Source organism: Colletotrichum phormii (genome assembly GCF_030913505.1).
Source record: "Colletotrichum phormii strain CBS 102054 chromosome Unknown BDP81scaffold_6, whole genome shotgun sequence".
Classification (NCBI taxonomy): domain Eukaryota; kingdom Fungi; phylum Ascomycota; class Sordariomycetes; order Glomerellales; family Glomerellaceae; genus Colletotrichum; species Colletotrichum phormii.
Window position 1 is genome coordinate 742,202 of NW_026851448.1, and position 13,043 is coordinate 755,244.

At 53.1% G+C, this 13,043-nt stretch overlaps 3 protein-coding genes across 3 annotated transcripts; all 3 read left to right on the forward strand.

Moving 5' to 3' along the window:
• The first annotated feature begins 4,064 nt into the window (after positions 1 to 4,064).
• Positions 4,065 to 4,852, forward strand: BDP81DRAFT_191843 (uncharacterized protein). Its single transcript, XM_060582420.1, has one exon. It carries the CDS (start codon positions 4,120 to 4,122, stop codon positions 4,582 to 4,584), a length of 465 nt encoding a protein of 154 aa, XP_060447417.1. The 5' UTR covers positions 4,065 to 4,119; the 3' UTR covers positions 4,585 to 4,852.
• Positions 4,853 to 5,119: 267 nt separating this feature from the next.
• On the forward strand, positions 5,120 to 6,915 carry BDP81DRAFT_314908 (oxysterol-binding family protein; the record flags this gene model as incomplete). The annotated part of the gene is made up of 4 exons (XM_060584043.1): positions 5,120 to 5,205; positions 5,449 to 5,695; positions 5,772 to 6,440; positions 6,505 to 6,915. 4 exons carry the CDS (start codon positions 5,120 to 5,122, stop codon positions 6,913 to 6,915), a joined length of 1,413 nt encoding a protein of 470 aa, XP_060447418.1.
• Positions 6,916 to 8,590: 1,675 nt separating this feature from the next.
• BDP81DRAFT_447745 (uncharacterized protein) lies at positions 8,591 to 9,574 on the forward strand (the record flags this gene model as incomplete). The annotated part of the gene is made up of 2 exons (XM_060592217.1): positions 8,591 to 8,885; positions 8,967 to 9,574. 2 exons carry the CDS (start codon positions 8,591 to 8,593, stop codon positions 9,572 to 9,574), a joined length of 903 nt encoding a protein of 300 aa, XP_060447419.1.
• Between the last annotated feature and the right edge of the window lie 3,469 nt (positions 9,575 to 13,043).

Consider the following 13,043-nt stretch of genomic DNA (forward strand, 5'->3'; position numbering starts at 1 on the left):
CACGGTTGCCCAAGAGAGAAAGTTTGGTGTCGATCATGAGGTCATTGTCGATGGGAGGGGATGAAATCGTTGGAGGAGAGAAAACTCTTCGATGGACCCTTCCATGGCGTGGGTCTTGCGGGGGCACACGGGGGGCCGGGCAGCGTGTGTTGCGGTGTTTGGGGGCACAAAATAGATGGCAGATGGTCCCTGACTCCGATGCCATGATCAAGGTTGGAACGAACAAGGTTTGCACTGGGCTTGGGAATTGAGGAAGGCGGGAAGAGAGGGGAATCGGGGGGGCAGAAAGCGACGATGATCATTTCTCGACGAGGTAGGTTTCTCGATGGGTGGAAATCAGTCAATGGAACCCTTGATCGCGGCCCCCCTGAGAAAATCATTGGAATTATATATATTTATAGAGGGCTGAGCCACGATGGGGGCAACTTGGGGAAGTATTGAAGGGGAGGCACTGACGTTATTCGCGTACGATTCTTGCAGACGTTAGACATGGGGATAAGACTGGCGTGTCTGGATACATGAAGCAGAAGCAGAAAAAGGGGGTAACGGGATGTGTTTGGTGGGTGGGAAGAGGCGTGAATAGCAACTACACACCCCCCGGTCCCCCGAGACGCATGTCCGACGTCGAGGATTCAGACGTCCAGGAGTCGATAGAGAGAGTCGGCATTAGGCAAGGAGGGCCGTGAAGCCCGGGCTCCTAGCCTCCGGTCGACCACGGGACTTTGCCACGCGTTGATCTCTCGTGTTCGGCCGGAATACCGGGGGGCCACTTTCTCACCACGAAGCAACCGCCGGGAGAGGAGTCCTTTTTTTCTTGACGATAATGGATATACGGCGATGCTTATTGGGCGGGGCGGGGGTTCATTTTTTGTTGCTTTGTCGATGAAGCTTGATTCGGAGGGGGGCTTGCGGCGGCGGCGCTTCCTCTTCGACTGGCATTGCTGGGTGGTATTTTCTTTCCCTTATTCCCTCCTTCTCTCTGCCCACCGCATACGATGCAACCCTTCAGGTGAACCTGTCAGTTGGAATGCTTGGATTGGAAAAAAACGGTCAGAATGCAGATCTTCCAAGATTCCCATGGCGCCAGAGACCCCGAAGTTGGCAGATGGAGGGGGATTATGCTCGTTAGAGCCCTTTGAGGAGGTGCAGGATGAAGCTATACGAAGTCAAAATCAGGGTCAACTTCCATCGGAGCCCCGGGTTGGTGGGTGGGTGGGTGGTGGTTCGGTGAGTCGAATGCCGAATGCAGGTACAGGCCACGGTCTCTCTCTCCTGCGGCGCTGCGGATGTCCCTGGCATACACCACTTTGACTGGAGTGGAACATTGTTGCATTCCTTTTTGCGGCTTGACACCATTTTGATATTGGATTCTTTGAGGGGAGGGGGGGTCCGTCCGGGAGTGGTGATGTTCGGGGGCCCGGGAGGTTGGGTTTGATTCGGGCCTTGGAGGCGGCGAAACTTTGAAGGCATTCACGCATTCACGAGCATTGTGATAATTTTTTTTCTTACTCTTCGCGACGATCAGATGCATGAAGGGTAGCATGTAAGACGGGGAACGAACTGTGCCCCCCCCCTCCCTTCTCCTCTTCTCGAAGCCCTTTACTCTCCCATGTTCCTTGATGACCCTCGAGTCGAGGAGATTTTCGGTGGAAATTGAAACTCAATGAGGAGTCTGATACCGAGATACCATCGGTACATACGCCGTTGAGGTATCCTTTCCATCAGACCCCCATTCCCAATTTCCATTTCCACCCCCCCGTTCCCATCCTTACTACGACTTACCTTACCGAGAGATGAGGTTGGTGATGAGAGTGAGAGACGAATCGACGATCCCAAGCGGACGTACACGCCCTTCCGGCCCCCACCCCTTCCCTTCACTCCTAGTGCAGCCTCCTCCTACTGCTGCTGCTTCTGCTAGCCTCCTCCCTCCCCTTCCAGAGGACCCTCCAGGAGACCCTCCAGGCTCCGAACCCCCCCCCCCTGAGATCGCGCTTTGGACCACCTGGCACCAACCAACCCAAGGAACGACGAGCCTTGTCTTGCCTTGGAGGTGAATCCCTGGCAGGACCCTGAGATGGCCTGAGATGAGGGGTTCTTGAAGATCTGCAGCAACAGTAGCAGTAGCAGTGGCTAGTACGGAGTAGTAGTAGCCGCAGCAATAGTAACGGCGGAGAACGGCGGCGGGCGGGCGGGTGAGCAGGCGGGTGAGAGAGGCGAAGGTAATATCAAAGTGTTCAATATTGAAAGCTGATTTCGGTGAACCGTCGGGATGAGTGTCAGGGAGGCTCAGGGGAAAGGTTTCCGACGGGAATGAGGGGGGCAGGGTGAGGTTGATTCACAGCCTCCTTGGGTATGGGTATCGGGAGATGGGGTGATGAATAGGTGTAAGTGAGTTTTTTTGGTCTCGTGATGGCTTCGTGAGATGAAGGGGGGGGGGGGGCTCACGGGATACGAGGTGGACGTACGCTTGGGTGCTGCGGGCCCTGTGGGCTTGAGGATATGCGACTCTACTGCGTGTTGTATGCAGGGTGGGGTTTTGAACCTCGTGACTGGTTGTGTTGCGTTTGAGGGTTTGTTCACTTATGGCTCTTTTGCTGCAAAATTACGTTTGCCTCTCGTAGTTGCTTGACCTAGATCACCTCTGATGTTTGAAGTTGAAGTCGATCTGAGGTTGGCTTGCAGGATCCAGGTGTGGGATGCAAGTAAGGTAGTTTACTCTAGCACTGTAACTGGACTCAAGTCAGTGCGGGTGGGAGGAGGCTGAAGAGATGAAGGAGCGCACCTCGTTGAGTGATACGCTATGGTTGGGATGAGGGTTGGTCAGCTACGGTATGCTCATTTCTCACGAGCTTTGATATTATGTTTTTGACTTCAGGTAATGTCTGTGTTCTTGGGTTGAAAAGAGTCGGATATCGAGTACTTGATCGGTATTTTGACTGTGTTGTTGGGGATTGTGCAGCTTCTTGTTCAACATACCCTAGTGTATGAATCGAAGGTGTTTTGAGAAACAGTTCATAGGTTTGCGAATGGTCGTTCTTTCTCCAGCATACGGTGGTATTTGGATGAAAGTAGTTGACGAGTAGTCCAACTTCACTTGGGACAGTGAGGTATGATGCACACAAGTACGGAGTAATCACACGGCTTTTCTTACCTTGATCGTGCACATTGCGAGTAAGTGTACAAAGCAGATGATGCCGCCGCAGCCTCTCATTCCTCCCATGTGCTCGAGCTTGTTTCCTCCTTCTATTTAGCTAGTTACCCCTCTCCTCCCACCACGGAAGCAGACGTGTTTGAAGGGGTTAGGCTTGAGTCAAGAAGAGGCAGAGAGCGAGACAGTGAGGGAAGCTTGTGATGGCGGCTGGATTAGACATGTGCGCGGATGATTGGTCGATATCCGGCCCTGGCGTTGCGAGGTTGCTTTGCTGTCTGCGGCGGTCCGGACGCGGCTGATGGATGGGAGCGTTACTACATTACTTGCCTTACGTGGTATAACGGTAAAATTGAGTGTAGCTATGATGACTTCAGTTTCTCCTGAAGCTAGAGAGCCGATTCTTTCATCCTCTTTGCATGTTTTTTTGGTGCTAGATAAAACATCATCGAGAGCTCCGTTGTTCTCGAGCCGTTGCTAAAAGTCAGAGGTGCGAGGCCCCTTCGTTTCTGATGTAGCATCAGAGCGGGGAGGAAGTGTCTTATCGCAGCTCTTATCTGACTCTTTTCCAAGGCTTCTGACAGTTGTTCTGGAAGGAGAAAGGACGGTCGATGCGTTATCAGAGACTTCTAGACAGTGCTATCACTTATCGATCAGAGCAGTAATACTAGCGATTACTTGATCTCATGACCCGTTACGTCATCCATCGCACTGTAGAGACAGGTACTGCCCCTAAGGCACACGCTGGACTGAGCTGCACCTACTGGCTGCTTGGCGCTGTCCCTCGGTGCCATCCTCCCGCTCCCCTCGTCAGGTTGCGGGTTTAGCGCTCTCTGTGCGGCGTCACCACTTGCCTTGCCGCTCCGATGCATGGAGCTCTGCTACTGGCGGCGGCTGCTATTGCTTGATCGCTGCTTGCTGCTGCTGCTGCTGCTGCTGCTGCTGCTGTTCGTGCCTTTTGGGTGCCGTGCATGACATTTTTACGTACCTTTCTGGGGCCTGCAGTTTCGCCTTCATCTCTCTCTTCATCCTCTTTTATCCACCGCCATTTCCAAATTCTTTGTTTATTTGCTGGGGGAGAAAGAGAGAGAGAGAGAGAACATTGCCCCCAAATCGAACGAACCTTCTTCTCTACTCCGTACCGCGTCTGGGTTTTGCACCTTTTCTTTTTTTTTCCGTGCTCGTCTTGCCGATTCGCTATCCATCTCCGATACGGCAACGTCCACAGTATTTCATACTATCCAGACCACCTACCCACTACCGCCCCTCAACGTATTCCCAATAGACGCGAAAAGGAAGGGTTCGATTCCTTCTGCAGAGTCTCATCTTCCATTGCATACGTATCTGTACGCTGCGGAGCGCTGCGCACGAGTCGGACGACTGAAACGAAACAGACACGCGCGCTCACGCTTTGGAACCACCTCGCCTACGAATGAATACCTTACCTGTCCAAACAAACGTACCCGCAACAACGGTTATCGCATCGCACCAGCAGTAGCATCTTTCCCTTCGACACGGAGTCGAGCAACTAAGAAAAACAAACCTTGCCCTGCCATCTATAATCCACCTCTGGATCTCGACTGCAACCGCCAGACCTCTTGGGACTGCTACCTTACGTTGTAGTGTGGGTGTGCTTGTCTGTCACTGTTCGGTTTCTCTTTTTTGGCGGTTCCCATCTCGGCTTCGCAACCCCGCCAGCCGTTCTCGGCACCCCACCTTATCGCAGCCAAAGCCGCTATTTTTCGCCTGGGCGATTTCTTGGTGAACAGTACCTTTTACGCAGTACGCAGGCCGCCAAGCAGCAAGTCAACCCAAAGGCGGAAAAAAGGGAAGCGTCGTCATCGGTTCCCAAACTCTCTCTCGCTCCTCCGAAACCCCACCGACCGGCGCGGGCTTGTTTGAACCTCTCGCCCATCCTCCACAACCAACCCAACCAACCAGCCCCTTGTCTACGATCTCGAGACTGCAACCATGGCTGCTGCAGCTGCGCACGATACGCCTGAGGAGTCTCAGAGCGATGGCTCGAAGCTCAAGACCTTTATTGGCATTCTGAAGAAGTGAGTCTATCCCGTGGTGGTTGGCGTCGTCTGGCGTTTTGTCCTGCATGCGCAGTGCTTTGGAAATCAGGAGGCGAGTTTCTCTGCCTCGCGGGCGGGGTGTGGTGCGTTGGCTGATGGAGGACGATCCCTGGAGGGGTAAGCCTGCGATCGTCACCTCACCAGACCTCCAAAACTCCAGAGCCAGACGGACGAGACTCATCAGGAAAGTGGAATTCAAGCTGACCGGCCTCCTTCTTTCAGGTTTATTGGCGTCGCCGACCTTGCTGCCGTCCGCTTCTCTCTTCCGTCCCAACTCCTCGAGCCGACACCGAATCTCGAATACTGGAACTACCTCGATGCGCCCAACGCCTTTGTAGCTATTGGTACCGCGGACGAGCCCCTCGATCGTATGCTCGAGGTCTGCCGGTTCTGGTTCACAAAGGATCTGAAGTACGTCAAGGGAAAGCCTTGCAAACCATACAACTCGTGTCTGGGAGAATTCTTTAGGGTGAGTTGCCGCCGGTCGTTTCTCTGCGTAACATGCGCATGTCATGGTTTATGACGCTGATCGAGGGTGTGACTAGTGTAATTGGGAAACCGAAGATAATGCTCCCAAGATCAACACGACGGCCCTCGGCAGCGGCGCGGCCAGCAGCTCGTCAAGCTTCAAGTCGGCCAAGGCAGACAAGAACGCCTCGGCCGTCTCCCTCTCCGTTCCTCAACACGGCAACACGACGGCCGAGACCAAGACTCTCCGCATCTCATACCTAACCGAGCAGACCTCCCACCACCCGCCTGTAAGCGCGTTCCACATCAGCTGTCCCGAGCGGGGCCTCTCTGCTCGCGGCTTCGACCAGATCACGGCAAAATTCACGGGTACTAGCGTTCGCGTGTTGCCTGGTGAGCACAACCTCGGCATCTTTGTCACACTCGAAAAGCGCGGCGGCGAGACGTATCGCCTCACCCACCCCGCGGCGCATCTCGGTGGCATCCTCAGAGGAAGCTTGAGCGTCAGCGTCAGTGAGATGGCGTACATTACGTGCCCGCAGACCAAGCTCAAGACAATTCTGCACTACATTGAAGCTGGGTGGCTCGGCCGCTCTACGAACCGCGTCGAGGGCATCATCTTCAAGTACGACCCCGAGAACGATAACAAAGTCAACATCAAGGACGTCCCGGAGGCCGACATTGTTGCCCGCCTTAGCGGTCCGTGGCGCGAGAAGATTGAGTTTACCCTCGGCCCCAAGCCAGTGGTATGTACCCTCCCCGTCTCCCTTCATCCCCATCTGTCGCATGAATACTGACAAGAATATACAGAACTCTCACCCTGCCGAAGCCCGCTACACAATCATCGATCTCGCACCCCTCAACGTAGCACCCAAAGTGCTGCCCCCGAAGGAAAAGCAGCTCGAGAACGAATCCCTGACGATGTGGGGTGGCGTCACCGAAGCCATCCACGCGAAGCAGTTCTCCAAGGCGACACAGGTCAAGGTCGAGCTCGAGGAGCGGCAGCGAGAGCTGGCGCGTGAGCGCGAGCGCACGGGTGAGGTCTTCAAGCCCGCCTTCTTCGAGCAGGTGACGGACACGGGCGGCAAGCCCGAGTTGACGGATAAGGGAAGAGAGGTGCTCGCGAGAGCGCAGAAGGGGGAGTGGGACATGAGCGATATCATTGTTGTAGAAGCTCCGGCTGCGGCTGCGGCTGAGACTCCGGCTGCGGAGAGCAAGTAAATGCTGGTGCTGGAGGGGAGAAATTAATTGGATTAGAAGGCATACTGAGCGCCTGGGAGCTGCATCTGGCCATCCCTCGTTTCTTTTTCTTTTTTTTTTTTTTTTTTTGGAAACTCTCTTCATCTCTCTCTCTTTTTTTTGGGTGCTTTGGATTTGTTGACCTCTCGATCTTTTCCTTGACGGCCGATGGCATGACTTACCCAACTCGGTCCCCAGTTTTCGAAGGATGCATCGTTCAGTTTGCTTTTACAAGTTTCTCTTGTTCGGGGTGTTATTTTCCCCGTTTATTTGTCATCCCTCGCTTGAAGAATTCTTGCACAGACAATGAGGGCTGGAGGTTTTTGCGTTGCATGATGTGTGGGAGGGGAAGAGAAGAGGGGGATTTCTTTGCACTGTCCGCTTCTGTGGGACATTGCACTCATACATATACATACACAGACACACGCACAAGCCTTTCTATGGAAGGTCGGCGTTGGGATTTTAGATGGTATTTTTGTTCTAGGTTTATAGTAATACATTTCATCAACACTTTGACTTATATTATCGAGACTTGGGGATGTGTGATATGTTTACGTGTGTAGCTGTGAGAGGACTAGGTTTGAGAGGAATGCTTGGCTTTGAAGTCGATATGAACAGGAGGGGCGACAAGATACTGAGGGGGAGAAGATAAAGGTAATTCTTGAGATGGGCAGTCTCAACTCTGCCAAGCGCTACTGCTTTCATTGTTTTCTGTGAGAAACTCTGCCAATATTTCACTTGAAGAAGAGGGGAAGACACCTTGTGGGGGGTGTTGGGACGGCATTCTCTTTCGGATGGCGGAGGTGACGCAGAGCGTGTTGATGTGGTACCGGGCGCCGAGCCGAGTTTTGGGCCCGGCTCCGTGCGGTTCGGTCCCACTTTCGGGAGGGGGATTCGGGGGTTTGGGGACGTCTTGTTGGTGGCACTCGACACTGCAGAAGCACGTATTGCAATCTCCTGGTGGTTTCGTGCTGTATAATCTTTGTTTAAAATATTTCGTCTATATTTCCGCGATGAGAACGACGGTGTATATCTGATAGTTGATGAGGTACTCATCCCATCCACTCTGAAGGACCTGCCAATAAAGACGGCGTACCAGCATCAAAGATCTCTGATGAAAGATAACGGACAATGACGCGAGGAAAATGTCTTTGTCTAATGGTCAGCGATTCTCGACTTGAATCTCAAGGCGGGGGGGACAATCACTTTGTTTTCGTGGGTTACAAAGACCAAGCTCGTTGATTGAAACCGTGAAAGGGGCTTGAGGTTGAAATGATACGTAAAGTTGGAAGGAGTTCAACAACTAACCCACTACGTAGATCTCTACAACAGCAGCAATTTCTCAAGGACTAACTTAGATCGTCGTTTGTTTGCCATCCCGGCTTATAGCAGTGCTTTTTTACTCCTCAGGACTGGCTCCCGAGCTCACTTTACCTTTGTATTAGCATCGACTTCACCTTTCGACTTCACCTTTCGACTTCATCTACCGAACTCAATTTCTTCAACACAAACTTCACATTCATTCGTCCAGACTGCCTTTATTGTCCGCAGCAGCCAATTCTCAGGCATTCCCAACCACACGTCTCTCCAGACTAAGTTTCTCTTTCCTACTTCTCTACCCAACACAGCTATTCAACACCAGCTAACTATCCCAACCATGGCTGATAAGTCCCAGAACCAGCCCACCACCGAAGCAAGCGCTTCAAGAGGCGTCGTCCCCCTAGAACTCTTCCTCGAGATCGCAGACCGCTACGTCGAATCCGCCTACGCCGAAGCAGCAACCGAAGCCTCAACATGGCACGTCGAAGGATGCCCAGACGCCCTAGACTCAATCTACATCACCGACAACCACGCCTTCGACTACGCCTCCCAGAGGCAACGCTGGCGCCTCATCAGCGACCTCGCAAACCTTCGCAGTAAACGCGTCTCGGACATCGTCGACAAGACGTTTTGTAAGTTTCCGCGCCACCACCACGTCCCGCGCCACCACCGCACTCCCGCGAACGCCGTAGACTGGTCCGCGAACGCTATAGGCCGGTCTGCGCGCCCGAGGAAACCCGGCAACATCGTGTTCAGCATCGACATTGGTACCGATCTACTACCCAGACAAGCCTACGTCCTCCCCGAAATCGATATCTTCGTCCTCGACTTCAAGGCCGCGGACAGACACAATAACGCAGACGGCGAGAGCCCCGAACCCCTCGAGACAGCAATCCTAGCACTCTCGTCGGAGTCTGCCGCCGGACCACTGCGCATGATCCGGAACGTCAGCTGTAGCTTGGGAAACCTAATGACAGCAACCAGCAAGCAAATCCGCGCCCTCGCGGCCCTGCCCGAGCTGAGGCGCGTGCAGACGTGGTGCGCGATCCAGAGCCCCGTACAGCCTGACGAGCCGCTGCACGACCACCGGGCGATTCTGCCTGTTGACCCTGCTATCTTGCCTGACCTCGCTGCGGAGTTGGCGCTGAGCGATACGCGGCTTTTGTTGTTGTGGGGGCCGTTGTTTGATGCTGGGGTGGAGGTTACGATCCAGCCGAGGTATGCTAAGCGTGGGGAGATTGAGCTTGTTCGTACGGATGGGGGGCTACGGATGAGGTTTGTTGAGGAGGAGTGTAAGTGCTATCGGATTGAACTGGCATAGAGAGAACGGCAAAGCTTACTGTGGATGTTAGCGTCAAGTTCTTTGGAGTTGTGGGAGTGTGTCCTATGGTTGTTGTTGTTGTTGTTGTTGTTGTATTTAACGCCGTGGCGGCAAGGGCGCAGCCGCCCTTGCGGCAGACCTCCCGAGGGGTATATGGCGTGGAGGGCCGCAGGCTCAAGCTACATACTCTACAGTACACGCCTCTTCCTAACGCCCTCCAAGTCTTGCCCGTGGGCTACTATGTGTCCTGTTCGTCCCTAGTACCCGCTGGTTCCCTAGTTCCGTTGTGACCGTCAGATCCTCTACGAGGAGGGGGTCGTTGGTAGGGCCTAGGTCAAGACCTAGTCCTTAGTACCGCGGGCAGATCTTCTGGAAGAAGTCCGTCACGGAGAGAAAGGCCTGGAAGCCTTTAGGATCAGTAATTAGCCCCTTATAGTACCGCTCTAGGGATCCTATAGGTCCTATAGGCTCGAGTAGACTAGAAGGGTAGAGGGTAGGCCACTGATACCTCCTCACTAGGTTCTTTTGGCAGTAGACTAGATGGTCTACTGCCTTTGCCTCCCCGCAGCAGCAGGTAAGCAGTGCTTCTCTATTGTTGAAACGTTGGTGGTATTGTTCGAAGTCTCCATGGCCTGATCGGGCTGCTAGGAGATGGTGAAGGATGGCCCGTGGCAGAGCTAGTTCAGGGGGGCAGGCGAGGGTAGCCTTAAGCCCTAGTTGGGTATAACGGGATGTTGCTTCTCGCTGCCACCACTTCCTATATTGGCGCCGTATTCGCTCTTTAGCAAGCCGTTTGATCCCTGATAGGGTAGCTAGTTGGCCCCTAGGGGTTGGTAGGGTTGTGCCCTCCTTAGCTAGGCTGTCTGCTTCCTCGTTTCCTCTGATCCCTTGGTGCCCTGGGGACCAATGGGTTTGTATATCGTATATACTGACTGCCTCTTGTATTTCAAGGAAGGCTGCTTGGGAGGGGTCTGGGTCCTCGCCGCGTATCCCCTGGATAACGCTAGTGTTATCGATGCAGATGTGTATAGGCTGTCCCTGGGAGGTAAGGAGGGCCCGTCGGAGCCCCGCCCTTGCCCCTTCAGCCTCACCATCACATACTTCTGCTAGGCCGAGGCGGCCGCAGCCCTGGGCTATGCGTTTGTTGTTTCGGTATATCACAAAGCCAAACCCTGTAGCACCATTAGGGGCGTGTCCTATGGCTGGGTACTTGGTTCTTATTCATTTCGGTATACTGTGGTGTGAGGGAAGCGAGGGGGTGGAGGAGGCTAGACTATGATATTCTTTGATATCCCAATTTGAATCAAGTCGCTCGCGAAGGCAAGTATGGCATGAGGTGCCGAGGACCTTGAAAGGAGCCATCGAGTGGTGCCTCTCCATGCCAAGTGTCAAACGGATCTACGTTGACGATGCGGCCGATGAATGCCGCCCCGTCTCACAATAATTCTGGCTGCGGCAGCGGTATTTATACGCTACAGATTAGGAGAGGGCGAGTGTGGCTACTCATCGAATCACGTCCCTAGGGTCACTGTGCCAGATATGAGGCAACAAGTGCTTGAGATACTCGACCAAGGTAGTCATAGACGGTCATTAGGATCTACGTACTCTCTAGATGTCGATATAGCTGCTCGATGTAGTGTCCTATGGTAACTGCAACCCAATTTCATTGACACCTTGGCCATATCCAGTGTAGAACGACCATGTCTTTCAATGCTGGAGGTCGTCAGGGTGTCTCAAATTATGCTTTCTACTCTGTTTGTTCCAGCCTCGAAAGTTCAATTCTCTGTCCCGAGAGAACTGCCAGGAACTCATTGCTTGGCCCAAATCATGAGAATGCTGCTCATAAAGTTTGACAGCGCCACGAACCCTAGCTAGATATTGCTGTGTTGAAAAACTAGAGACTTTCCTCCGTTTCCCACCACTACAGCAGCTCACCTCATCTCTTTCTCCGTCATGTCGCAAAATAGACGCCGTCGGGACAGGCGGCACAAATTTCGGCTTCACAGCGTCGACTAAATCCAATGCCACATGACTTCTCCCCTTCGTCATCTTCTATCACACCCCTGAAAGACAAACATCAACCCGCAGCCAGAGTCACACCAGGACTGTATTCACCATGCGCTGGTCCACCAAGCTTTGCAATATCTTGGAGCGGATTCAATTCGGTATCAGAGGCGCCACTCTCCCAACCGGCGTCCTTCCGTATGAAATATGGCTCGCAATCGTCGATGCCGTGGTTAACGATTTGGAATCGACAGTCATGCCATTATCCTGGGTTGTGGCCGGCTTCGAGTCCGAGCAGGTGACCAATACGATTCGCTGCCGCATGCTCAACAAAGGCAAACACCCCTGGTCTCACAGAATTGAGCATTTCTTGATTGATGAGGCTAGGAACTGGGAAAGGGGCAAAACCAGGCTTCGGCATAATACCATGGAAATCTTACGTAACTTCACACTAGTCGACCACAGAACTCGAGAGATCATAAACAGACGGTTACCGCGATGCACCTATTTCCGGATAGATTGGCATGATCGCAACAGGCCATTGACGTGGCCTTCGTCCATACGGATCGTCCCGAGCGTCGATCAGTTTGCTTACTGTGTCAAATATCCGGTTCCGCATGATCATATGGTCAAGTGTAGGACTCTTTTTCGCCTTTTCGAATACGGCGGTTGCGTGGAACCTTTCTCCCATGTCCAATCCATAAGTCTCTGTGCGGTTCTGCTCAGGCCCGGCTGGGTTCAAAAGCTCAGGCACCACTTTCAGTACTTGCAAAAAATGCCGAGTTTGGAAAACGTAGAATTCAGAGCAAAAGGACGGTACATGGAAATGGATAAGACCGCTACTTATACGGTAGAGGACAATCTTATCACCTTCTTACCTGAGAACTTGGACATGGTTGAGATTGTTTCAATGTGGAGGCCACTCAAAGACCGAGGGGTGAGGTTCACCGTGAGCCATTCCAAGCCTTTGATCGAATTCACCTGAAATCACCTTCAGACACTATCGCAAGATCCCCTTTGCAGAACGGGAAGGGATGGTGTTGGAGAAAAAGGGTCGGATATGACAACAAGAGAACCGAGGTATGTATGTGAAGAAGGCGTATCCAAAAATGTTGGCAGCATGTGCTAACGAGCAACGCAGTATTTGTCTTCCCTGAGTCTTGACACGCTGGGCAACAACCGGAGCCTGCTATGGAGTCTTTGGCCCCAGATAAGTAAGCTTGGCTGGGAATCCACATGGGGCAGGCTAGTGAGGCACAATTGCTCGGATTGCCGATGGCATTCGAAGCTGCCTAGAAGTATGACACTCGATATGTTGGAAGTATGTGTATGAGAGGCACTCAAAGAACCGCTGCCCACGCGTTTCGACAAACTGAACCTCGACCAAGGCTGTACTCCGTACTTCGTACGCCTCACTGGCCTACGTCAGACGCGTGGATTGGGCAGACAAGGGCAAAAAAAAAAA

Coding starts and splice junctions, on each gene's coding strand:
- BDP81DRAFT_191843 (XM_060582420.1), top strand. CDS start 4,120: ATGACATTTTTACGTACCTTTCTGGGGCCTGCAGTTTCGCCTTCATCT.